This window comes from Mus caroli, unplaced genomic scaffold (assembly GCF_978045245.1).
Source record: "Mus caroli unplaced genomic scaffold, Mus_caroli_1 scaffold_6, whole genome shotgun sequence".
Classification (NCBI taxonomy): domain Eukaryota; kingdom Metazoa; phylum Chordata; class Mammalia; order Rodentia; family Muridae; genus Mus; species Mus caroli.
This window is the reverse complement of record NW_028227261.1, coordinates 47,231,325-47,258,571: the sequence shown is the minus strand read 5'-3', so window position 1 is coordinate 47,258,571 and position 27,247 is coordinate 47,231,325. Positions and strand designations below refer to the sequence as shown.

The 27,247-nt window shown below is 42.5% G+C and overlaps 1 protein-coding gene across 2 annotated transcripts in view; it reads right to left on the bottom strand.

The window, feature by feature from the left end:
• Nucleotides 1-27,247, bottom strand: part of LOC110292961 (protein zyg-11 homolog B) — a 76,907-nt gene that overhangs the window by 9,613 nt on the left and 40,047 nt on the right. For both annotated transcript variants that reach the window (XM_085839110.1, XM_021160657.3), the window contains exons 4-12: nucleotides 25,515-25,655; nucleotides 20,966-21,142; nucleotides 17,873-17,937; nucleotides 16,484-16,583; nucleotides 16,205-16,255; nucleotides 12,732-12,893; nucleotides 12,582-12,629; nucleotides 5,796-5,993; nucleotides 5,617-5,669 (exon numbers count right to left, since the gene is read on the bottom strand). In XM_085839110.1, coding sequence (XP_085695236.1) covers nucleotides 5,617-5,669; nucleotides 5,796-5,993; nucleotides 12,582-12,629; nucleotides 12,732-12,893; nucleotides 16,205-16,255; nucleotides 16,484-16,583; nucleotides 17,873-17,937; nucleotides 20,966-21,142; nucleotides 25,515-25,655 — 995 coding nt within the window. The remainder of the gene's footprint in view (nucleotides 1-5,616; nucleotides 5,670-5,795; nucleotides 5,994-12,581; nucleotides 12,630-12,731; nucleotides 12,894-16,204; nucleotides 16,256-16,483; nucleotides 16,584-17,872; nucleotides 17,938-20,965; nucleotides 21,143-25,514; nucleotides 25,656-27,247) is intronic.

Genomic DNA, 27,247 nt, shown 5'->3' with positions numbered 1-27,247 from the left:
GAAAGAAGAAAGAAATAAGATGATCATGCATCATGACCTAGCTGGGTTCATTTCCAGGGATTCAGGATAGCTCAACATATACACTTGAGTGAATGTTACAGAGCACATAACTATAGACTTGAGGCCTTTACAAAGTTCAGCTTTCATGATAAAAGCCTGAGGAAACTAGGCTGATACAAGCCTCCAGCCCACATTATACCAAATGCCGCCCCAAGTATTTCTTTCAAAACTAGCACTGAGACAAGGGTGACCATTTCTCCATTGTTATTTATTCTGGGACTCTTACGTGTTAACTAGAGAAATAAGACAAGAAAATAAAATAGGTAGGGCATAGGGGGAAGGAGAAAGTCAAATTATTCCTATTTGCAGATAATTCTTAACAGTTTTTGCAAAATAGTAGCACAAAACCCCAACATCATGAAATCAGTAGACCTTCTATAGCATTTGCAAAGTAATTCAAGGAAGAATAGTCCATGCACAATGGCTTCATAAAAGGTAAAATACCCAGGAATAACCCTAGCCAGGGAAGTAAAAACTTCTAGGATGAAGGCCACGGGAAACTGAAAAAGACACAGAAAGATGGAAGAATTCCAAGCTCATGGGTTGAAATGAATATTGTGAAGATGGTCACGTTACTGAAAGCCACCTACAGATTCAGTGTAATCTCTATGAAAATCCAATTACATTCTTCACAGAACTAGGAAGATAGCCCTTACGTTCTCATGAAAATCCAAGAGCAGGCACCGCTAGGGCAAACACTAACAGTCCAGGCCCGATGAGAAAGTTTAGCTCCAAACCTAGAACAGAAGACATGGGGTTTCCCAAGGCTTTCTTCTGAGAGTCTAACATGCATCATGGCAGGTGGGCAAGAACACATAGTGTAGAGGGTGGTTCTGATGCTAAGGTCCTCTTCCCCAGTTGGTTCCTGATTGATCAATAAAGAAGCCAGGGGCCAATTGCTAGGCTGAAGGAAAGCTAAGAGATGATGCGTATGTTGAGTTATCCCCAAAGGCAGGCTAAGAGACGCAGGGGAGGAAGAGATTTGGCCTTGCTTCAGAGGGAGAAAAGGTGACCAGCCATGTGAGATTGTAGGCAGAGCAGCCTTAGGCTGGTTTCCCAGATGAGAGATTAGAAACATAATTAAGCAGAGGGCAGATTTAGGGTGCTAAGCTAAGAGTATTGGGAAGGGCACACTAAAGCAGTGGGAGATTAGAAGTACTCAGCAATTGAGTCAATAAGGCAGGTTGGGGCTGGTGAGATGACTCAGTGGGTAAGAGCACCCGACTGCTCTTCCGAAGGTCCAGAGTTCAAATCCCAGCAACCACATGGTGGCTCACAACCATCCGTAACGAGATCTGGCGCCCTCTTCTGGAGTGTCTGAAGACAGCTAAAGTGTACTTACATATAATAAATAAATAAAATCAAAAAAAAAAAAAAAAAAAGGCAGATTGAAAATAAGCTTGTGTGTATGCGTGTGTGTGTGCGTGCGTGTGTGCGTGCGTGTGTGTGTCTTTTATCCATAGACCCGAGGGAACCTGGGCAGGGATGGCATCTCAGTTGGCCAGAGCTTAAAGTGGAGCAGTAAAAGCTATACAACAAATAATAATCTACTTTTAAAAGGAAACAGAAAGATCCTGGATGTCAAAGCAACCTAAGCAGAAGGAGCAATGCAGGAGACAGAAGGAGACAGCAGACTTTCTGACCGCACACTTTACCACAGACCCATTAACAACAAACAGTACAGTATGGGCATAAAATGTCTTCTGACATCTATACATGTGCTGTGACACACACACTAAATAAAATGTAAAAATAAAACCAAAACATTTCCCCATGACAGGGTCTCTCTCTGTAGCTCTGGCTGGCCTGAAACTTGCTGTGTAGACCAGGACGGTCTCCAACTTGGATTAAAGGCAAGCACCACTGTGCCCTATCCTAAAACAATGCTTACAAAAGCTTCTGCAGAGCAAAGGAGACAATGAGCAGAGCCAAGGGACAGCCTATAAAATGGGAGCCCATCTTGCTGACTATATAGGTCACAGTTATAGTCTGTGAAACCTCAAAAAAAAAAAAAAAAAAAAAAAGACAAAGACAAAGGGAGGGGCAGGGATACTAATGACATGGCTCAACAATGCAAACAGCTCTCTTCTCCATTCTTTTAGCTCCCTCCTTTCTCTTCAGGTCTCATATAGCCCAGGCTGGCCCCAAGTGTACCACATAGATGAGACTGACTTTAACTCCTAATCCTCCTGCCTCTATCTGCCTGGTCTGGGATCTTAGTATGCCACCATGCCTGATTTTACTTGTTGCTGGGGTTTTGTGTTCACTAGAAAAGGACTTCACAAGTAAACCACATACCCAGATGAAGAGCAAAGAATCTCAAAGGAAGAAATATAAATGGATACTAAATATAAGAAAATATTCAACTTTCTTAGCCATGAGAGAAATGCAATTAAACTGTATTGAAGTTGGGTGTAGTAGCTGAGTACTTGAGAGGCAGAGGATCTTACACAACACAAAGGCAGAAGGGACTCTGTGGGGATGGAAAGAGGCCAGAGAAGGGGAGAAAAGGAAGGCATTGTGAGGAGGAATAAACATATAAAATGCATGGCTTCTCTAAAACATAAACTAACTAACTTACATTTAAACTGTTGTCCTTTCTGGTAAGATGGCTCTGCAAGAGAAGGCACTTGCCACCAAGTCTAACACAACTGACCCCACGGTAGAAACGGAGTCACCTGAAAGCTGGCTTCTGGCCTTTACACACACACCATGGTATGTGCAAGGATCCATCCTCTCCACACACCAGAAACAAAACATAATAAACATTCTACAGAAATTTCTTTGCTTTTCTTTTTAAAGATAGAGTCTCATCCTTTAGTTAGTGCTAAACACCTTGAACTTTCTGTGATCCTCTTACCTCAGTCCAGGCTGGCCTTGAACTCAAAGACCCACCTGCCTCTGCCTCAAGAATACTGGGATTAAAGACATGCACCACTACCACCAGGCCGTTCCTTTTCTTCTTTCTCATTTGTGTGTTTGTGTGTGTGTGTGTGTGTGTGTGTGTGTGTGTGTGTGTGTGTGTGTGTGTGAGAGAGAGAGAGAGAGAGAGAGAGAGAGAATATGCATGTGCACACAAGTGTGGTTTTTCCACAGTATGCTTGTGGAGGTAAGAGGAAGACATTTTCAGAGTAGGTTTTGTCCTACTACCGTGTAGGTTCTGGGAACTGAATGTAAGTCATCAGGTGTAGTGGCAACCATACTCGTTTACCCAGCCATCTTCCCCCCCTCCTCTGCTTTCTCCCTTTCCTTTATTTTATAACCAAGTTTGAAAACAGGGTCTCACTATTTAGTCCTAGCTGCTCTGGAACTCCAGACACTCATCTGCTACTGCTTCCCAAGTGGTAGGATTAAAGGCAGGTGCCACCATGCCCCATCCCTTCACTCACACAAACACACCGGTGTTTGTATGTATGTATATATGTGTGTATATATATGTGTGTGTGTGTACATAGATAATTATTATTGTTACTCTTACAGACCTAGTTTTGACTGGACTCAGAAGTAGAATCTTGGGTCTTTTGGTCCAGCTTCTTACTTTCTTTAAGGGCTTTCTGACAACATACTGGCAGACATCATCTTCTTTAGATGATATCTGAAAAAGTTTCTGCTAGTTCTTTTGGGCCCCAACTGCTCACAGTAGTATCTGTCCATCCAGAAATATCCTTCCTTTTCTCTCTCTCTCTTTTGGTTTTTCAAGACAGGGTTTCTTGTGTAGCCCTGGCTGTCCTGGAACTCTGTAGACCAGGCTGTCATCGAACTCAGAAATCCTCCTGTCTCTGCCTCCCAAGTGCTGGGTGGGATTAAAGGCGTGTGCCACCACACCCGACTCTCTCTTTTTTTACATAACCAAGTTAAGAACAATCAGACTGGACTCACAATGCATCTTAAAACATAAAGAAGAAACACTTGGGCTTCGTTTTTCCAGCTGTCTTTGGTCTGTAACAAGAATGTTTCTCACTCAGTACCAATATCCTCTGCTATAGGACAAGACAGCTTGCCTCATGGGAGAACTCTGCAGTACCCACCACTGATCTGGACCACACAGAACACCAAAGCTACTTCTGTGCCCATGGGTTTCTTACCCAGCTCTCAGCTTGCACTCATTATCCCACATTATTAAGTTTCTGACACCTAGTGGCTGGGAAGGAGGTATACTGCTTCGTCTTGACACAACCACCTAGGGGTGCCACAAAAATGAGCCCTGCCCCACCCCCTTTTTAGATGTAGACCTCAGTATATAGGCCAGGTTGCCCTTAAACTTGCTATGCGTAGTGTAGCCTGCCTTCCTACATCTGCCTCTTTTAAAAAGTTAAATTATGGGCTGGTGAGATGGCTCAGTGGGTAAGAGCACCCGACTGCTCTTCCGAAGGTCCAGAGTTCAAATCCCAGCAACCACATGGTGGCTCACAACCATCCGCAACGAGATCTGGCGCCCTCTTCTGGAGTGTCTGAAGACAGCTACAGTGTACTTACATATAATAAATAAATCTTTAAAAAAAAAAAAAGTTAAATTATTATCACTGTCTCTGCCTCTTGAGTACTGCTTTTATAGAGGTGAGCCACCACACTGGGCCTTAAGATACACACTTTAAAGACCTTGATTTGTAAAGTAAAAAACTGGAGACAGTGATAAACAGTAGGACACCATGAAGAAAGTACTGAATGTGCCTTTCAGTTTGCATTGGTCTGAACAAATATGGGGCTGAAATTGTTGAAAGGGGCTGGAGAGCTGACTATCTTCCAGGCGACCCAGGCTCGACCCCAACATCTACACGGTGGCTCACAGCCATTAGCAACTCCAACTCCAGAGGATCCAACGGCCTCCGAGGGCAATGCATGCAACACAGTGCACAGAGATATAATCAGCCAAAATACCAATACATATAAATTTAAAATAAAATCTCAAAAAACTAAAGAAATCAAAAATATACCATCATGTAAGAAGTAGCCAATAAAAGTTAAGTGTAATAAAACTATGCAGCAATGGGAATATTTAAGAGAGCAATTTGCCCATCTGCCAGTTTTGTTGTTGTTGTCTGGGGGGAGGTAGTTAAGTGACAGGGTTCCACGTATCCCAGGCTGGCTGCAAGCTTGCCCTGTAGCCTAGGATGACCTTTGACCACCCAGCATCAGTGTTACAGGCGAGGGCTGCCACATGCAGTTTACGTGGTGATGGGGATCCCAAACCCAGGATTCTATGAATGACAGACTGCATTCTACCAGGCATAGAACCCCGGCCCACTTGGTCAACTTTAAAGTTAAACTGCAGATAGATTTCAGAGATCTGCCTTCAATAATAAGGAAAAAGGGATGATGAATGAATAGTAGAAAATAAGCCAAAATATTTCTTTAAAATCTACCTTGAGACAGGTTCTTGTCCAAGCCTAGACTGGACCGTGGCAGTCCTGCCTCAGTCTCCACAGTGCTGGGATTCTAAGCAGGCACCACAATAAGCAACTACTTTACTTTACTGAAAAGCAGTCCTATGAGATTGTACTTGAAGTCAAGATTGTAAGAAAAATGACAGGATTATTTCATAATCACGCTAGTTACCTGTATGCTACCATCTCACACTCTGGAGTTGGCCACTTCAAAATAGCTGAATGCTAGAAGACACAAGGCATAGGATATGTTACAATATTTATTTTAACTATTACTACATTATGAAGCTTTTATATTTAACTATTACAAATATAGCTTGGATCATTCCAGAAAACAGCAAATGACTCTACCAAATCATCAAGGAGAGAATTCCTCTGGCTTCGGCTCAAGGTCCATGCTTGTTCACCTCTGGATATTAAATGGGCGATAATTCCAGCTGCAAAGTAACTGACTTCTACTTCAACACTGTGTAGGAGACTGCTGATGTGGTCTATAAAATCCTTCCACATTAGTTCAGAATGTAGCTCTTGTACTTCAGCTATGTTGTTCTGGGAGAAAAAGAAGGTATAAAAGTTAGTCTTCTCTAAAGGAAACAGCTAGCGGAGCTGTGTGCAGACAGTGCACCACAAGCACCATGGTGCTCTCTGACAAAGCATGCAAGCTGGGCAGTTTGCATATGAAGTAAGGGAAATCATGGTAGCTTGAGGGACAAATGTCTCTCATAGTCTTGCATGCTTGAATACTTGATGAACAACTGATGAAGGCGTCAGAAGTCATAGGGGGTGTGGCCTTGCTGGAGAAGTTTGGCACTGGGAGAACAGTGACAAGGTTTCAAAGCTTTGCACCACAGTACACCCGCCCCTTCTGTGCTGTGCTTCCAATCAAGATGTGATTTCTCAACTCCTATTCCTGACACCATCCTGCCACTGGCTGCCATCATAGACTCTTTTTTTTTTTTTTTTTTGGTTTTTCAAAACAGGGTTTCTCTGTATAGCCCTGGCTGTCCTGGAACTCACTCTGTAGACCAGGCTGGCCTCGAACTCAGAAATCCGCCTGCCTCTGCCTCCCAAGTGCTGGGATTAAAGGCGTGAGCCACCACGCCCGGCTCATAGACTCCTTTAAAAATGTTTTTTTTTCCCTAGGTTTTTGAGATTTTTTTCTTCTTTTTCTATTTATTTTTTTCTTTCTTCTTTTTTTAATGTGAGTGCCTGAATCTATCTCTATCTCTATCTCTATCTCTATATGCACCAGCTCTGTAAAAGGCCTACAGAGGTCTGTGGCCTCCCTTCCCCCAGCCTGGAACCTGCTTGCTCAAGGGTGGAGCTACCGGCTCATTCGTCCTGCCACGCCTACTGCTGGAACCTGCCTTTGCTGCCTGGAGGCACACACGTGTTTGTCCTGCTACTGGACCCTGAGTTACTTGGCGGGAAGTTGGGTTCCCTCCCCCTTCCTTTATAACTGAGTGTCTGAAAATAGTAAAATTGAGCCTTGATCAGAATGTTTGTTGTCTTGGCTCCATTGTTTCTTCCGCCCCGTCTAGATTCCTCTCTTTTCAGTTCGAACTGCCATTCTCAGTTGAACCGTTCGTGTTGTGGACTGCGGGCAGGCCGCAACAGTTGGCGCCCGAACAGGGACCTGAAGAATGGCAGAGGGATGCTAAGAGAAACGACTGCTGTGTGGAGCTCCACAAGAAAGAAAAGGATCTTCGTATCGGAGGAGCATCGGAGCATCGGACAGGTACACATGCTAGCGCTAGCCTAATATTTCAGTTTTGTAAAGTGTTGCTGAGGATGCGGTAGGATACGAATCAAGTTTGAATCAGTGCTGACCCAACACTGTTTCTGCTTGGAGTCAGTAGTTCGTTAATCAGAACTAGATACGGAGACAGGCGGTGTGCCGCAGCTTTTTAGAAAGCTGTTTAGGTGGAAGAAGGAAGGGTTTAAAGTCATGGATCAGGCGGTTGTTTTTAGTTTTCAGGAGTTGCTTCAGGCCAGAGGAGTAAGGCTTGAAGTACAATTAGTAAGAAATTTTTTAGATAAGATAGATAGCTGTTGTCCATGGTTCAAAGAAGAAGAAACGATAGATTGTGGAACCTGGGAGAAAGTTGGTGAGGCCCTGAATATCGCTCAGACAGATAATTTTACCCTAGGCCTCTGGGCGCTTGTAAATGATGCTATAAAAGATGCAACTTTTCCAGGGCTAAATCGCCCTCAGGCGGAGCTTGTGGTATCTCAGGAGGAGTGCCTATCAGAGAAGGCCTCCTCAGAAAAAGATCTTCTTAACTCAAAAATTGATAAATGTGGAAACTCTGATGATGGACTGAATTTTAACAAAAATCACTCAGATAGAGGAATTGCCCATTACCTTAATGAGAATTGGTCCTCTTGCGAATCTCCCGCTTCACCTATAGTCACCACTTTGGGAGGTGCTACTCATAGGGACACACGGCTAATCGAGTTAGAGTTTGAGATTAAGCTTCAGAGGCTGAGTCTCTTAAGATATTTCTAGTTTAGATAATGATTAATGTGGTTCCTATCCTAAATAGTAAAATTTAAGATAAGATATAAAGCAATGCCTCTTTATTAAAGCGTTAAAGCTTGCTTTAATAGGTATTCATAGGTATTGATATCCAAACTTCGTAATATGATAGTAATGCTTCTAATATTGATTTTAACAGTGATAAATTGTTTTAAACATAGGTTTTGCTTTCCTAAAGTTGTAGGTATTATCCTAACCTTGCACAAAAACTTAAAAATTATGGTTAAAACTGCCATTGTTCCATTGACTGCAGCTTGCAGTTTGATTGCAAATTTAAGATTAATGCTCAGATTAAAAAGTATTTTACCTTTGAGTCAATACAGGGCTCTGGGCAGCCCCAAAGCGGCTTGTGGCCTTTTCTTTTGTTTTGCAAACAATGCCTAAAAAAGTTTTTCCCTGTGTTCAAGAAAATTTCTTTTTAACAGTGTTACAGATCTATTCAGATGTTTAAAATAATGCTTAAATTCAAAGATTTTTGCTTCTAGTAAACTGGTAATCACTAGAAAATTTTGCCTCTACGTATGGCTAATATAGCTTTACATTATGTAAGAAAAATGTTTATTGTTTCTGCTTCTTTACAAGAAGCCAAAAGTTTTAATCTTTCAGTATATATTGTTTCCTAAGTGGAAAGTATTTTATTAACTAATGCTTCTCAAGGGAAGTTTACCTTAAATCCTTGCTTGTCATTTTTCCAGTTTAGACTAGCTTCTAGCCTTTTAACTTTATGGCAATAGTACATCAGAGACTGTATATTCAGACTTAGTAAAATTAGTCATTTAATAGAGTCATAATGATTTTTCACTCTTCTTCAGTGTGACCAGCCATTCTAACTCAATCTTAGACTGGTCTAATATTCAGTTCAATTATTAGAGATTCCTATATTCTAAATTACCTAGCAAAGTTAATTCAGAGCATTTCCCCCAAGGTCACCAAAGGCTCATCTTGCCTTCACCTTATTTGTCCTAAACTTTTTGCAAACTGACATTAAAGGTCAGTCTGCAGCGGAACGCCACTGGCACCCAGTTACTTCTAATTCTTATGCACTGGTAAAATGGAAGGACGCCCTGACTAATAAATGGAAGGGTCCAGATCCAGTTCTAATCTGGAAAAGAGGCTCGGTTTGTGTTTTTTCACGAGATGAAGATGAAGCACGGTGGCTACCAGAGAGATTAATTCGTCAGGTAAACACAGATTCTGTCTCTTCTCGTAAGTATCATTCTAAAGACTAAAATTCCTCTTGTGCTTAGAGTTCAGCTGGGAGTGGAAGCTCTCAGAAACACTGTTTTCCTCTGAGCCAATTCCCCTACAGGAGGCCAAAAACTAGCTTTAGTTTTACAATTTGCATCTAAATAAAGTACCTTGACTTCTCCAAACAGAAAATTTACATTGCTACACTCGCATTGTTTAGAATTCTTCCTTTTCTCAAGCAGGTCAATCTACATTCTCCGGTTCTCCGCCCCTAAGAGCAAACAGGTGGTACTGCTAATCTCCCTTCCAAGGACATCCCAGCATGTGGTTTTCAGTCTGAGATAAGATTTAGATTTACCAGGAGAGCTAGGGAAGTAGAAATTTCATATATATTTACAGAGATTAGTTCTTATTTTGATAGAGATGGGCTTAGTCCCTTAGCTGGCCTCTGGCTTTTCACCCTTGCTGTTACTGCAAGGTGTCCTTAGTTCCTCAGGCTATTGGGAATAACAGGTATGAAGAGGAAAGACTTTCAGCTCCTATTTTAACCAAAATTAATGGTGTTAATACTGACATAATTCTTGTCTAGGCCTTGCTAAATCTGAGGTTGACAAGTCTCATATAGAGACCGCGCATAACTCAGAACTGCGCTACTGATTCATAATCATATGAATACAGTATGGGTACCGCTTGGCGCAGGAGATTACTGCGGAGGGAAGGTCCAGCTTGACCGTTTCTGAGTTCCCTGTGCGACACACCTGATTTGAAAGAGGTTGGTATCTGACTCCAGCTAAAAACCAAAAATACTTAAGGCTCTGCCTCCCCTCCCCAAAAGATACCAAGAGCCACAGATGTGAACTGTTATAATGCTCACGGGAGGAATCAGGTCAATGTCCACCCAAGTCAAGGTTAAAGGCCCACTCATCTATGGATGAAAAGAATCATTTGATCACCTCTGTTAAGCATTGCCTATTTAAACTTAATTAATAGGGGGGAGAGAGGTTGGAGACCTTGCTGTCGTAAGGGCAAGCCCTTCACTGCCTCCCACCCAAATAAAAAAGCCAACTGGCCTTGTACTAAAGAGCTGGTCTTACCCCTTCTCACTGTTTCCCCTGCCTGTCACCCAAAATTGCGGAGGATTATCAGCTCAGTGTTATTCTAAATTTGTTTAGTTAAACTCAGCCAGGGTTCCAACACCCTACTTAAAATGCAAACAGGTAGCTACCTATTCAGCACTAATTAGCATTATAAAGTCAGAGCCTATTCTGTTAAGTGGTTTACTAGGATAATAAAGACAGTCTTAGCCAAATACAGTTTACCATTAAAAAAGTTAGGGAATCCCACGGAAACAGGTTTTTTCTTTAGCCCTAAGAACTCAGGCAGAACTATTGAACATAGATAATTTTTCTGCCTCAGGCCACCCCCTTTTTTATTTTTGTTTGTTTTGTTAACTAATGGGAGGAAATGTGGCCTCCCTTCCCCCAGCCTGGAACCTGCTTGCTCAAGGGTGGAGCTACCGGCTCATTCGTCCTGCCACGCCTACTGCTGGAACCTGCCTTTGCTGCCTGGAGGCACACACGTGTTCGTCCTGCTACTGGACCCTGAGTTACTTGGCGGGAAGTTGGGTTCCCTCCCCCTTCCTTTATAACTGAGTGTCTGAAAATAGTAAAATTGAGCCTTGATCAGAATGTTTGTTGTCTTGGCTCCATTGTTTCTTCCCCCCCCCCGTCTAGATTCCTCTCTTTTCAGTTCGAACTGCCATTCTCAGTTGAACCGTTCGTGTTGTGGACTGCGGGCAGGCCGCAACAGAGGTCAGAAAAGGACATTGGATCCCCTGGGACTAGAGCTACAGATCCTTGTCATTCTCTATGTGGGGATATCTGGAAGAGCAACCAATACTATGAACCACTGAGCTAATCACCATGCATTCTGAGACTCTGAATGTCTAATCCCCTGTATCTGCCTCCCCAGTGCTGGCGTTACTGTTACCAGACTCTTCCTTTTTCTTTTTATGTTTTTCAAGACAGAGTTCCTCTGTGTAGGTCTCGCTGTCCTGAAACTTGTTCTGTAGACCAGGCTAGCCTCTGCTTCCCAAATTCTGGGATTAAAAGTGTAAGCAACCATTACCTGGCCACACTCATTTTATACAGTATTAAAGAGAAATGCAGGGCCTTATGCATATTAGGCAGACACTCATCAATTGAGCTACATCTTCACCTCCTTTGTTTTTTTAACATAAAGTCTTCCTAGGTAGTCTAGGCTAGACTTGAACAAATAATGTAGCCCAGGTTTGACTTGAACTATGATCTTCCAACTTCAGCATCTTGAGTTCTGGGGTTGCAGAGTCCTGAGGCCAAGTCCCATTTTATTTATTTGTTTATTTTGAGACAGGGTCTCATTATGTAGTCCTGGCTGCTTTGGAACTATGTAGACCAGGCTGGCCTCAAACTCACAGAGACGTGCTTGCCTCTGACTCCTAAGTGCTAAAATTAAACAACTGCACCATCATACCAGGTTTATCTTTTTAATTTAATAATTACATTTTCTTGTTGTTTTTTTGTTTGTTTGTTTTTGGAGACAGGGTTTCTCTGTGTAGCTCTAGCTGTCCTGAAACTTAATCTGTAGACCAGGCTGGCCTTGAATTCATGGAGATCTGTTTGCCTCTAAAGGCATACACCACTATAACCTGGCTTTTTCTTTTCTTTTCTTTCCCCTGAGACAGGTATCATGTAACCTTGGCTTTGCATTGGAGGATGCTTTGAACTACTGACTCTCCTGTCCCCACTCTTCACCTCCTGGGTACTGAGCTATATATATAATCTCAAGTTTATCCTTTATATTCAAATTTATATTTTATAGAAACACCCAGCTATGGGCTGGAGAGATGGCTCAGCGGTTAAGAGCACTGACTGCTTGTCTGGAGGTCCTGAGTTCAAATCCCAGCAACCACATGGTGGCTCACAACCATCTGTAATGAGATCTGATGCCCTTTTCTGGTGTGTCTGAAGACAGCTACAGTATACTTACATATAATAAATAAATAAGATCTTAAAAAAAAAAAAAAAAAAAAAGAAAAAGAAAAAGAAAAAAGAAACACCCAGCTTTATATGATGCCAAGTACGAACCAGGTTTCATACATGCTAGGCAAGCAAGCACTAACCTATATCCCCATTTATTCATCTATTTAGAGAGAGTAAGAACAAGTGTGTGTGTTTCTGTGTGTATTACATGTAGAGTCAAAGAACATCTTGCTGGTGTGTTCTTTTCTTCCATCATGTGGATTCTAGGATCATCTCCTATCATCAGGCTCAGCAGGAAGTATCCTTACCAACTGAGCAGTCTTGAGGGCCCAAGCAACAATTTGTAATGAACACCCAGACAGAAAGTAACTAGAAAGGTTTGCATCTTACCAAAAGTCCTAGAACCTTTTGTTGAATGGATGACTCGGTTGGGAAAGACTATAAAAGAGAGAGAGAAATATGTAACTATCTAAAGAAACAAGTATAATAAAGAAATGTTTAAAGAAACTGTCCAATTGTTAGGTAAGTTTCCATTCTAACCTCTAGAACCCTCATGAAGAGCTCCAACCCTTGATTTTCAATGAAGTGTCTGCAGGTTGTCGGGGATTCATCGGTGAGGTTCCAAAGTGCGCTCAAGGTAAATTTCAATGTAGTGTCCACGGAATTCTGATTGGTTTTCTGCTTCACTATTTGAAGAAGTTGCTAAAAGAAAAAGGAATTATGTTTTCATTATTGAACTGTTATCATTTGAGATTACCAATAATCACAAATGGATGAGGACTAGTTTCCTAGCTTAAAGCATTCCTGGTAATGGTTCTTAAACATGTAAACTATCCTTACATCTAGTGTGTGTGTGAATCACATCCACGCCAGGGGTGTGTAGAGGTCTGACAACAATCTACAGGACTTGGTTTTCTTTCCATATGCAGGTCCTTGGGACTGAACTCATGTTGCGTTTGGCAGGAAGCACCATTATTTTCTGAGCCCCAGTTCGTTTTTGTATTGTTTCTTAAGGCAGTGCTATTGCAGCCAAGGGCTTATCAACCTGACACAGCTACAGTCACTTTGGAAGAGGGATTCTCAACTGAAAATGTCTCTATAAGATTTGCCTGTAGGCAATTCTGCAGTGCACTTCCTCCATACATCAGCCACTGATGTGAAAGGACCCATGTGGGTGGGACTCCTACTGAACAGGTAGTCCTAGGGATGTATAAGAAAGCAGGCTGACCAAGTATTCCTCCACAGCCTCTCCCTGGCTTTCCTGGACGACAGACTATAAGCTGTAAAATGAAATAAACTTTCTTCTCCAAGTTGATTTTGGTCATGGTGTTTTACCACAGCAACAGAAACCCTAAGACAGTAGCAGATGCTAGCCTCTAAGTCAGGACCTTTCTGCCTCAGCAGAAAGAATGCCTGTTAGTACACGTCCGGAGCACAAATTGTACTCTATATAAGAAGGTTACTTGTTCTGTTTTCTTGCCTCTCTTTCTCTCTGAGGAGGGTCTCATGTAGCTTCAAACTCAGTATACACCAAGCATGACTGAACATCTGCCGTTCAGCTTCCACCTCCCTAACGCTACAAGCACAGGCACATATGACCACAGGCTTTACATGGTGTTGAGGATGCACCACTTCTGCACTCACTGAGCCACGTCCCCAGCCTTCGTGTGAACACACACACACACACACACACACACACACTGAGCTTCTTTGGTCAGAAGGGACCTTGCAGAAGTTGGTTCTCTTCGTCCACCATTAGGTCCCAGGGACTGAACGCAGGTTGTCAGGTTTAGTGGCCGTTGCCTTTACTGCTGAGCCTTGAACCAAGTATCTTAGTTAGCCCTAGAATACCATTATAATAAAATGTGGGACTTAAAAAAGGACGAGGGAGCAGGGCATGGTGGCGCACGCCTTTAATCCCAGCATTTGGGAGGCAGAGGCAGGCTCTCTGAGTTGGAGGCCAACCTGGTCTACACAACAAGTTCCAGGATAGCCAAGGCTACACAGAGAAACTCTGTCCGGAAAAACTAAAAGCAAAAATAAATAAATAAATAAATAAATAAATAAATAAATAAATAAGGAAGGAAGAAGGAGTGAAGGGAAAGGAAACCAGTATTTCTTAAAATTCAGCAAATAACACCCATAGTACCACTTTCCAGGGACGTAAATTTAATCCAAGAATATGAAGTAATTTAGTCATTATCAACTTGATAAAAGAATTAGAAGGACTAATTCTAACAAAGTTGTCTTTAAGAAGGAAAAGACTGGACATGGTAATTCAGCCCTGTGCCACTGCCATGGCAGGACTGTCACAGCTTCAAGTCCCTCTTGGGCCACATACACAATGATAACAGAATTGAAGTCTACACTGGGTATTAAGATAATAATAGCTTTGACATGTCTTATTATAAGCTATGTCTATATAACTAGCCTAAGAAATGCAGTCTTTGCGAAAGGGCATGTCTTTACTTCTAGCTCTTGAGAATAACATGCATCAGGTTCTGGGTTCAATCTCAAAACAACGAAAATAGCTATTATCATCATTACTATTAACTCTGGTTACATGAAACATAATAAGTAGACTACTTTCTTAAAATATTTTAATGTACTTTCACCCAAAATTACTGGGATATCTACATAGTTCGTAAAATCCCTCTACCTCTGCATTTTTAGACAAGGCCTCGTTAAGTAGCCCTGTTTAGCCTAGAATTCACTCTATAGCCTAGTCTGGCCTTAACTGGAGAGATCGACTTGCCTCTGTCTCCCAAGTGCTGGGATAAAGACATGTACCACCATGATTGGATCTAAAAATGGGTCTTTTTATTTTGACTTACACTAACATTAACTTTATGTGCATGTGTGTGTGTCTGCACGCATGACTATGGCCATGTGTAAGCAGCTGCCACAGAAACTAGAGAAGCATTGGCTCCTGCAAGGAGAACTGAGGTGATTGTAGGCCACTCAGGCTGGGAGCCTGAAATGAACCCAGGTCCTCTGCAAGAGCACCAAGTGTTCTTAACCCCGAGCTTAGGACTGATGACTAGTGCATGGCTGTCTGCATCTGTCAAGGACTCAAACAACATTTAAAAAAAAAATAGATTTGAGTCTGGAGAAATGACTCAATGTTTAAAGGGTATTTGTTGTTTTTGCAGAAGACCTGGATTTGACTCTTAGCATTCACATGGTGGCTCACAACACCCATAACTCCAGTTTCAGACTATCTGCCATCTGCTGGTCTCTGCAGGCACCAGGCATTCCCATGGTACACATCCATACATGTGGACAAAAGACTTATACACATAAAAATTAAATACATAAATGTATAAAATAGGAAAAAACCCACAAGACTTGGAGGTTTAATACTATCACTTAGAAAAAGTGAAGGGGCTAGAGAGAAAGATGTCTGAGCATGGCTGCTCTCCTGGAAATCCTAAATCCAGTTGTCAGCACCCACAATGGTGGCTCACAAACATTTATAACTGTACTCCCACGGGATCTGATGCCCTCTTCTGGTATGCAAATGTACATACAGAGAAAACTCATAGGCAGGATATGAGGGGTGGTTCTTCAATAGAAAGCTGACTTAACATGTGTGAAGCCCTCCCTGGCTTAGACCCCCAGGAACACACTCACAAAAGATATACCATACTATACTCCTGGTCAGGAGGAGAGAAAGGGGGAAGGGAGGAAAAGAGAGAGGAGAGGAAGGGAGGGGAGGGGAGAGGACTAAACTAGCAGAGACTAGAGAGATAGATGGCTCAGTGACTAAGAGCACTTGGGCTCTCAAGAGGCCCTGGGTTTAGTTCTCAGCACCCACATGGCAGCTCATAACCATCTGTAACTCTAGTCACATGGGATTCTATGTGCTTTTCTGGCCTCCACAAGCACCAGGCCACTTCTACATGTTACACAGACATACATGGGATCGAAGCACTCATATACATAAAACAAATTTACTTCAATATGAAAAGCAAACACTATGTAGTGGCCTAACCAAGGGCCAGTAAACTTACCCTGACAATGAAGAGCTCAGCACCAAGCTGTGCAGTTTGTTCTGTAGAGAGCTGGAAGCAAATACAAGATAAAGTAAATGTCTAAGAATGAACTGGTGTGAGTTTACTACAGACCGCCATAACAGCCTCCACGGCCAGCCTGAAAGCTCATCAACCTCCGATTTGGCAATATTTTCCACAGTTAACAGGGAGGCCAGCAAAGGGGTGCTTTTCTGGCACAGCACCCGATGTGGGCGGTAGTAACTGCCTTTAGGAAATCACTCAGCAAAGTTCAGGTACCTTGGCAGCCAGGATGGAAATGATAGCCACGGCCATTCGTTGCATGTTCTGATCTTCGTGGTTGCAAAGCCACTGCATGACAAGCTTGGCTGCTTCGAACCTGAAAACACAAGAGGGTTTCCTTAATCGTGGAGATCCAGGCATGGCTTCAGGGAGCCGGATGTGGGTCGATGGTGCAACTTGGGATGTGGGAAGGAAAGGGAATCCCTCTTAATGAAAGAGACGACAAATCACACGTTAGTGTGTTAGAAATGTTGCCTTTCTATTCTTTCCGTGCTGGGGATTGGATCCAGGGCCTTGTCTAGGTCAATGCTCTACCACAGAGCTATATCCCAAGCCTTTATCTTATTTTATTTACTTATATTGGTTATTATTTTTATTTTACTTGCTAGTAGTGTGTGTTTGTGTATGATGTGTAGTGTACGCATGCTATGATATTTACTGCAGCTATCAGAGGACAGTTTCTGAGAATCAGTTCCTTCCTCTGTGGGTTCTAGAGTTTGAACTCAGGCTTTTATGAAAACTTTTACCAGTTAAGCCATCGTGCCAGCCCTTATTTATGTCTTTTTTGAGACAGGGTCTTATGTACCTCAGGCTGTCCTCAAACTCTGTATACAGTCAAAGATGATTTTGAACTGAGAATCTTCTTGCCTCCATCTTCCACATGCTGGCATTACTGGCATTTACTACCACACCTGGCTCCTTGTTTTTATTTTGCGACAGTCTCGCTAAATTTCCAGGCAGACTTTGACCTTCTGATCCTATTGAGATTCTAGGCCTGCACCACTGCGCTCATCACAATGAGAGCAATGGTGGAGACACAGGAGCATGGGGGCTGAGAAGAAGGCTCAGCTGGTAATGCGCTCACTGTGCACACATGCGGTCCTGAGTCAAATCCCCAGCAACCATGTAAAAGAGCTCTGGGCATGGCAGGGCATACCTGCAATCTTAACTCTGGGGAGGCAGAGACAGGAGGATCCCTGGGACTTGATGGCCAGCCAGTCTAGCCCATTCCGTGAACTCCAGGTTCAGTGAGAGACCCTGTCTCAGAAAAATAAAGTGAGGAGCGATTGAGGAAGAAACCCAATGTCAGCCTCTGGTATTCACACTGATAACACATGCATGTTCTGCAAACACGTATTAACAACACACACACACACACATAATGTAAAAATACTGGCATTTTATCTTCAACAGTGAAATAATTTTAGTATTTAGTATTGCATTCTGCTCAAACCTTTTAAACTTAGATATCTAAGTGTGAGTGCACGCAGACAAGCCCGCTCTCGCACAGCACGCATGTGGACCGTAGAGGACAATGTGAAGGCATCACCTCTCTTTCCACCATATGGGCCCCAGGACTGGACTCGGGGGTTAAGCTATACTTGCCTATTAAATGGGACATCCTGAAGAATCCGGTCACTGCAAAGTGAGAGAAGGCAATTCTTCTGTAACTAAAGGAGAACAAGGAGAGAGTGAAAAAAACCCATCCTGAATAGAACATCATTTTGTTATCTTTTAGCCAAAGTCAGTCTTTAAATTTTTTTTAAATGTCTGAATGTGTGTGAGAAAGGTGTGCACATGCCGAGTGCAGGAGACGCAGCTCGGGACTCACGACTGCACGGCACACACTCAACTACACTCCAGCCCCAGCCCCAGCTACTGTTTTTAAATCTTGAAAAAGCATTAATCTTTTGTCTTGGTTTCAGACAAAATCTCTATATTATACAGCTTTGGCTGTCTACAAACTTGCTATGTAGACCAGGCTGGCCTCGAATTACCAAAGATCAACCTGTCTCTGCCTCACAAGTGCTGGAACTAAAGGTGTGTATTGTCACACCTAACCAAAATTTTGATCTTTAAGTCAGTTCTTTATAATTTCTATCAAAAAGTTGATTATTTTCAGAAAACTTTGTACTTTCAAACACAGTGGTTCAAGTTTTATATTAATAAATTATTATGATCTTTGTAAGGCCTTTAATTTTAAAAAGTATTTATTTATTTATTTATTTATTTTATGAGCGTTTTGCCTGTGTGTATATATGCTCACAACATGTATGCCTGGTATCTGCAGAGACAGCAATGGCTCCCTGGGAGGCTGTGTTGGTACTAGGATCCAATCCTGGGTCCTCTGTAAGAGCAAGTCTTAAAACCTCTAAGTCAGCTCTCCAGCCCTCCCTGCTCTCCCCCACCCTGTGGGTTTGTTTGTTTTGAGGCTGTTCTCCTGCTACACAGCTGGGCTATAACTCCCTGTGTAGCTGAGGATGACTTTGAACCTTTAATCTTCCCACTTTCACCCCTGGAGTGCTAGGATCACAGGCAAGCAAGGAAACCTAGGCTTTGTTTAGTCACGGCAAGCACTCTCAACTGAGCTATACTCTGAGGCTCCGGTACTAGGCTCAGGTATTTCATCGCTCAGGAAGCCTGCCTGGTTTTCAACTGTCCTGACTACCTCTCTCGAATGCCCAGCAGTGTAGCACTCCCTATCTGAAATGTCTAGAAGCAGAGAAAACAGACTTCAGAGCCCTTAGTGTAAGGCAAGATTTCAAAGAGCAGGCTACGTTGAAGCCAATATCTTGACAAATGGTTAAGAAAAGCAGTGGACCCATTAAGGGACTAGGAAGGTCATCCTAAGGCCAAGGAGCTTGACAATAGAGTGTCAGATGGACAAGGGTTAGATTTGGGAACATTGGCATGGACTTTACCAGTTGAGCAGAAAAATATGAAAATTCAAACTCTGAAATGCCATGTGTCCCACGTCTATGCAATGCCTGCACAGACCAGAAGTGGACAGCAGACTCCCCGAGAAGCTGGAGTTGCAGGTGACTGCTGGCTGCCATGCAGGTGCTCGGAACTCATCAAGATCCTCTCAAAGAGCAGCAAGTGCTCTAAACCACTAGCCCCATAAATCAAGCAATAGTAAATGTTCTCATTTAAAGCAATGTATTTGTGGAGTGCATGTGTTACCGGTATGATGTGTATGAGCACGTGGAAGTCAGAGGTACACTGGTAATCTTCCACTATTATTCTTCACAGTATCTTTTGAGTCAAAGTCACAGGGTCTGTTACTATGATGGTTAATTGTTAATTTGGTAGATTTAGAATCACCCGAAGAATGGGCCTCTGAGCATCTCTGAGGGGTTATCTTGATTAGGTTAATTGAGGTGATAAGAGTGAGCCACTGTGGGTGGTACCATCCTCTAAACTAGGATCCTGGATTGTATAAGTGGAAAAGGTGTGCTAAACACTAGAAACCACCATTACTTGACTACTCATGGGATGTGACCAGCCAGTCCTCTTCTCCTGCTGCTGTGATATCCCCACAACAATGGACTGTAAACTCAAAGAATAAGCCACAGAAAACCCTTCTTCCTTCAGTTGTGCCACCACCGCCCGGCTTCATTACTGTTTTTAAGTACTCTGTTGTATGACTAACCCCAGATTGATACATATTTGGTGCTTCTAATTGGTTGTATTACATAGTATTTATAGTGGTTTATGTATTTATACCGGTTCTTTTTTAAAATTAGCACAGGTTCTTTTGAACTATATTACAGATTTATCAAGATATAATTCACATAATATACAATTCCCCTGTTATGTGTGAATTTTAGCCTATGCACCTATCACCAGTTAGTTTTATTACAGTTACTTCTCTTCTCTTCTCTTATTTTTTTGAGTCTCCTGTGGTCCAGCTGAGCCCATAGGTGAATGTGACCTTGAACTCCTGCTCCCACATTCTGAGTGCTGGAATTACAGGGATGCACCACCATACCCATTTCTATTCAGTGCTGGAAATTAAACCCAAAGCTGTGTGTATGCTAGGCAAACAGTCTACCAATTGAGCTACATCTCTTGCCCAGTTTTAGCATATTTTCCTATCTCCAAAGAAATCCAGCTGAGGTTGCAGCTTAGTGTCAGATGCTTGCCTAACATCGGCCAAGGCCCTGGTTTTGATTCTTAGCACATATTTTCCATACCTTTACTTCCTAATCTTTTATTAATAAAATAAAATCTTTTATTATAAAAAAAGGGGGAGGGGCATCAGATCCCATTGCAGATGGTTGTGAGCCACTGTGTAGTTGCTGGGAATTGAACTCAGAACCTCTGGAAAAACAGTCAGTGCTCTTAACCACAGAGCTATCTTTCCAGCCCTTGGTATTGTTTTCTCTATGTAGCTCTGGCTGCTCCAAGACCAGACTACCCTCAAACTTATAGAAATTCACCAGCCTCCCTGATTTCCAAATGCTAAGATTGAAGGCAAAAACCATCATGCCTAGAACCCCCATGAGTTTTAATTCTGGCATGGTGGTACATGCCTAATCTCTGAACGTTGGAAATGGATTTGAGAGGATCAGGAGTTCAAGAGCAAGCAAACCAACAACAAACAAAAGACCTGATTTATTCAACTCGACTCTGCAGAATCAGGAGGCAGGAAAGAAGAACCCAGGACCACCTGAGTGGGAATTGGAGGGTGTTTACCTGTTGGTGATTAGGAAAATGTTCCATGGCCTTGAGCAGCAAATGGGTCACATCAGCAAGGAGCCGGACAGGCATGCCTAAAGCAAGGTCCTGTTTAGTTAAGTTAAACACACAGGCGCTTGCAGCCAGCTGCACAGGCAAATTCATAGGGTGGTTTCTCATCCCAGTAACCACAAGCTGAAAAAACAAAAAAGACAATTAGTCCTTGAGATTCACCTCATAAGTACAAACCCTCACCACAGAGTAACTTCAAAAGCATGTTCGTGTGTAAAGAGCCTAGGACATTATCAGTTAACTCTCAGCTCCCAGTCCCTTCGTGACAGTGCTGCCAGCCAGATGCAATAAAACACATCCTCTCCCTGACTAGAAAACCACTGTTCACTTATCTTCTTTCCCCTCTAGAGTCCTCCCCATTCTTCAGTTCTTAACTTTCTTTAAAATTTATTTCAATAGCTGGGCAGTGGTGAGCCCACCTTTAATTCCAGCACTCAAGAAGCAGAGGCAGGCTGATCTCTGTGAGCTTAAGGGCAGATTGGTCTACAGGCTGAGATCCAGGACAGCCAGCACTACACAGGGAAGCCCTTTCTCTAAAACAAGCAAACAAACAAACCCCAATTTTTTTTTGTTTTTTGTTTGTTTGTTTGTTTGTTTGTTTTTCAAGACAGGGTTTCTCTGTATAGCCCTGGCTGTCCTGGAATTCACTTTGTAGACCAGGTTGGCCTTGAACTCAGAAATCCGCCTGCCTCTGCCTCCGGAGTGCTGGGATCAAAGGCGTGTGCCACCATTGCCCGGCTATTTATTTGTTTATTTATGTGTATATACCCACAGAAGCCAGAAGAGGGTATTGGATCCCTTGGATCTGAAGTTACAGGCAGCTGTGAGTCACTGGCAAATGCTCTTAACCAATCACTGAGCCCTCTCGCCAGCCCTGGAAAACCTAGCTTGCCACCACACTAAGAAACTGAACTAACTAGACAAGAACTTCGGATTCTAGCTACCCCATGTATTCTTCATCCCAGGACACAGACAATGCACGTCTCCTTGCCCACCCATACACGACCTTTTGTCATCCTCTCTACAGTTGATTTCTCCATGGATATACAGATCATTTCCGTGTCTGCCTACTCAAGGAAGCAATTACTTCTGTGTCATTTTTATAATCCTGGATGGGAAAGATCAGCATATTTACAATACTACTCTACTTAGTTTAAGAAGGGGGAGGGGCACTGCACATCCTGCACTTCCCGCACTGAGGAGTCGGAGGCAGGAAGATTGTTAAGTTTGAGGCCAAACCAGATGATATAGAAAGATCCGGTCTAAATAAAACCAAAACTGTCCTTTGATTCTATTTCCTTAATCAAATGCCATTTTTCCTCTTAGCTTTCTTTTACAGCAAACTATGAATGAGCTTTAATCTTTAATCTCTAAGTAAATTAGTGAATATTTCAAATCAGGACTGGAGATCTAGTCCTTTGTGCTCAGTTTTATAAAAATTAAAGCTGGAGCTGATTTAATGCCAGCTTTTAGTCCCAGCACTCAGGAGGCAGAGGCAGGAGGATCTCTGAGTTTGAAGCCAGTCTGGTCTACACAGAGAGTTCCAGGACAGCCAGGGCTACACAGAGAAATCCTATAAGTAAATAAATATGTAAGTAAATACGAACGAACGAAAGAAAGAAAGAGAGAAAGGGAGGGGAGGGGAGGAAAACTGGAAGGAAAAAGACAAAACAAGCACCAGCCTCTTCTGGTTTATACAGAGTCACAGGTATTCGTGACAAAAATAAATGTTACAGTTCCTATCCGAGAACTCCACTGGAAAATTTAATATATTTAGGAGATCAAGTCAGTTCTGGCTCTGCCTTTTTGTTTATTAACCTCAAAGGCCCTCAGTTTCACAATCTGTAAAATGGAAGATAAAATCCACCTCTTCAGATTTTGGCTACTAAATGAAATACAAAATAAAGTCTTACACTCACTAGATTTCAAAACTGAATCTACGTAAGATATAGAAAAGAAATACATATAGATCTCTAAGGCCCACATAGCCTTACAAATTTAATTTTTTTTAAAGATGTATGTATGTATGTATTTATTTATTTATTTACTTTTATGTATTTGAGTACACTGTAGTTCTACTGATAGTTCTGGGCCATCATGTGGTTGCTGGAAATGAAGGTTGCTCACTCAGGTCAACCTGCTTGCTCCAGCCTAAAGATTTCTTTATTATTATATCTAAACTGTCTTCAGATGCACCAGAAGAGGGTGTCAGATCTCGTTACGGGTGGTTGTGAGCCACCATGTGGTTGCTGGGATTTGAACTCAGAACCTTCAGAAGAGCAGTCAGTGCTCTTAACCACTGAGCCATCTCACCAGCCCACCAAATTTAAATTTTGTGTGTTCATAAATATGTTGGTTATTATTATTTATGAATATTTGTGCCAGAGATCAAACAAGTGTTTTCTACCACTAAGCTATACATTGGTGCAGCAAATGTGTTTTTTCAACCACCCAACCTCTCTTTCTTGAGACAGGGTCTCACGACATAGCCGTGGCCAGCCTAGAACTCAATTTGTAGACAAGGCTGGCATCAAACTCAAAGAGATCTGCTTGCCTCTGTCTCACAAGTGCCAGGGTTAACGGCAAACGCCCACACAAGACTTTAAATGTTTATTAAGATAAAGACTCCTTACTTTTCAATTTTTGGGCTTACTTTTATGTATATGGATATATGTGCAGCACTTGCATACATGTTGGATTGTCTGGAACTAGAGCTATGGATAGCTGTTAAGCCATCATGTAGGTGCTGGGAATCAAACTTGGGAGACTGCAAGACTCCCAAGTCTTGCAACTTGTGCTCTAAGTACTGAGCCCTCTCCCCAGCCTCAAAGCTCTCCTTAGGAAGCCTAGGCTGTTCTCACACTTGCAATATAGCTCACTTGGGGTCTAACTGGTAATTCTTCTGCCTCAGCCTCCTAAATCCTGAAGTTACAGCTTGATACCCCCATGTTCAGCTGAAAATACTTGTGTGTGTTACATGGTTGTAGGTGTATTGGTAGGTGGGTACTATGTGTGTGTGTGTGTTTGTGTGTGTGAATGTGCGTGCGTGCGCAGTGTGTGTATGTGGGGGGTGCATGCATGTGTGTACCTAGAAATCAGAGGACACCTTTTGGCAGTCAATTCTCTCCTTCTACCATGTTGAGGTGGACTAAACTCGGCAGCAGCTCCTTTCCCTGCTGAGCCGACTCACTGTTCCCCCACAAAACTCCTGTTTCTGTGTCATACTAAGGATTGAACAACCCAGGACCACACATATACAAGACAAGGACTGTTAACAGTGGGTTACATATCCAGAGCTACATTAATGAAACGTTTTTTTGAGACAAGGTCTCACTATGTAGCTCTAGCTGACCTAAAATTCACTATCCAGACTAGGGTGGCCCCAAATTTGCAAAGATCCATTAACTTCTGCTTCCTGAGTGCTGGGGTTAAAGGGTATGTGTTGTACCTAGCTTAATGGATATTTTTTCCTTAGTCTCTATAGCAGAGGCTTTCCTTCAACTTACTGTATGGTCAAGGATGCCCTTGAACTTCTGATTCTCCTTGTCCCCATCTCCCAAGTACTGGAACTACAGGCATGTGCCACCATGCCCAGTTTATACAGTGTTAGGGATTAAAACTATGGTGCCATGCATCCTAGGCAAGACTCTACCAATTGAGCTACATTTATTGTGGGGATGTGTGTGAGTGGTGAGTGTGCACATGTGTGTTTAGATATGGAGATTGGAGATGTGGAGACAAGAGGAGAGAATTGGTTGCCCTGTTGTGTCACATTCCACCTTATGGACCTAACCTGGTAGCAGCAAGCCCTAGTAATCTCCTGTCTCCACCTGCCTCAGCACAGGAGTTACAGGCATATAAAAGTCACTGGCTTTATTAAATGTGGTGCTAGGATCTAAACTCGGATCTTCATGCTTCCCCAGTAAATGCTCTTTCCCAATGAGCTGTCTCTCTAGCTTCCTTACCTAATACTGTATCTGTAAAGCTCTTCTGAGTGGGAAGCCATCCAAGGCTGGCACACAGAGGAGTACGCTGAGCCCAACCTATGCTTCCATTTCCTTGTAATAAAACATCACAGGGAATCTGGACTAAAGTAACTACATAGCACTGAAAAGCATTACTTAATGAGACTACAATAAACTTCAGTAATGATACGCGATCAGCTTCTTATTCATACCTAATAACAAACTGGGATCATCAATCCTATTAAAAACAAAAAAGAAATAAAATAAAAGTCAAATACATAAAATCTACTAGAAAAGTAATTTCAAATTTTTTCATCACCAGTTTCTTGGGTTTTTTGGTTTTGGTTTTTTTTAACTGGTGTTCTGTCTCCATGTTTGTCTGTGTGAATGTGTCAGATCCCCTGGAACTAGAATTATAGACAGTTGTGAACTGCCATGGAGGTACTGGGATTTGAACCTGAGTCTGTTGGAAAAGCAGCCAGTGATCTTAACCACTGAGCCATCTCCCCTCCCCAGTTTCTCATTCTTACCTTTAAAATGTCTGGCTTCGTTTTCTCCATCACATGAGTCAGGCTAAAGAGATGAAACAAAGCCTCCCTGACGAAAAACGCCCGCTCGCTGTACCGCCTCAGCGCCTCTGCAATCTGCGTTTCGTTGGCTTCTCCAGAGACCTGTGGACACAGACAAAGATGAGTGTTAAGACTTCTCACTTGCTGCCTTTCTCCATCCTAACATCAGCTGTAAGCTGCATTCAGCACAACCAGGTAAGGTGTGAAACAAGCAAGAGTGGCTACTTTTTAACCCACCCACAGCCGCCATCCTGCAGAGATGCAGACTGGACCAAGAAGCCAGCACAGCACCTAGAACAAACCTCAAGGCATTTAACATGCACAAAGCCTCGCTGTCTCAGCTTTTAGGCTTTCTCTTGGGGTGATTCTTTCCCTTAAATCCTAACACTATTGGCATTGCTGGCCTTTCCCTTGATCCTTCAATAAGCCAAGCTCGAGCTCAGCAAAAGGTCATGAGCTACAATGTCCATTCTAAAACATTCCTGACATACCAACCTAAATCACGTTCCCCCAGATCTTTCTCCTAGTTACGATGATCCTCCACTCAGTGACCCATGTGGTGTAGTGTAGTGACCACTCACTGCAGGCCAACAGTGACAGTACAACACTTAGCACATATTTATCACACAGATCTGTTCATTTCCCAGATCTATCAAGCTCCCTAAGAGGGTTCATTTAAAATTAAATCAAACTTAATTTACATAGGTTAATGTAATGATGTTAAACTGTGGTTCAGGGACCACTGTGCAAGCAAACACAGATAATGAGAAGTGACTCTAATAAAGTAATCAAACTAGCAAGTGAAATAGAAATGACTATGATATATGGCTGGTGAGATGGCTCGGTGGGTGAAGATGCTTGCCAGGCATATCTGGTGACCCAAGTTTGATCCCTGAAACCCAAGTAAAGGTTCTAGGAGAGAGCCAATTTGACAAAGGTGTGCTCTGACACCTACACCCTCTCCAGGGCACATGCATATACACATACATCATGCATGTACCATACACAGACAATAACCAAGACATCATAATGATCTCCAGTGAATGACCAGATCTAGGTACTGTACAATCCCCAGTGAATTAGTAATCTGATTCTGATTGCCAATAATTGCTGATTTTACAGGAATGTAAGACTAGACATTGTGTACAGCCCAGTCAAAGAATATAACATGTAAGGGTCTTGCCAAAAACCTAATTAAACTCCAAACCTAGTAGAAAATATAGGAAGAATGGTTCACAAATGAACCCCAATATTTAGGAGGTTGAGGTAGGAGAATCCTAATTTCAAGAACAGCCTGGACTACACAGTCAGTTCCAGGCCAGTGTAAGATACAGTGATACCCTACCTATCCCAACTCCTAAAGCCCCCTCCCCACAAAGAAATATGGACTGTGCAAGTGTAACAACAACAACAAAAAAAATCCAAATTTCTACTGAGGAGAGTTTTAAAAGTAAAAAAAAACAAAAAAACAAAAAACAAAACAAACAAACAAACAAAAACCTGTTTTTGTTTTCAGTAGACCAATTTTGTTTTGTATGAGATAGTTTCATTATGTATCCTTGGCTGGCCTGGACCAGGTTGACCATGACTACACAGTGATCAACCTGCCTCTCTCTGTCTTCCAAGTGCTGGGATTAAAGGCATGCACCACAAGTAGACAAGTTTAAAGGGAAAGAAAAGGAAGGAATGGCCTA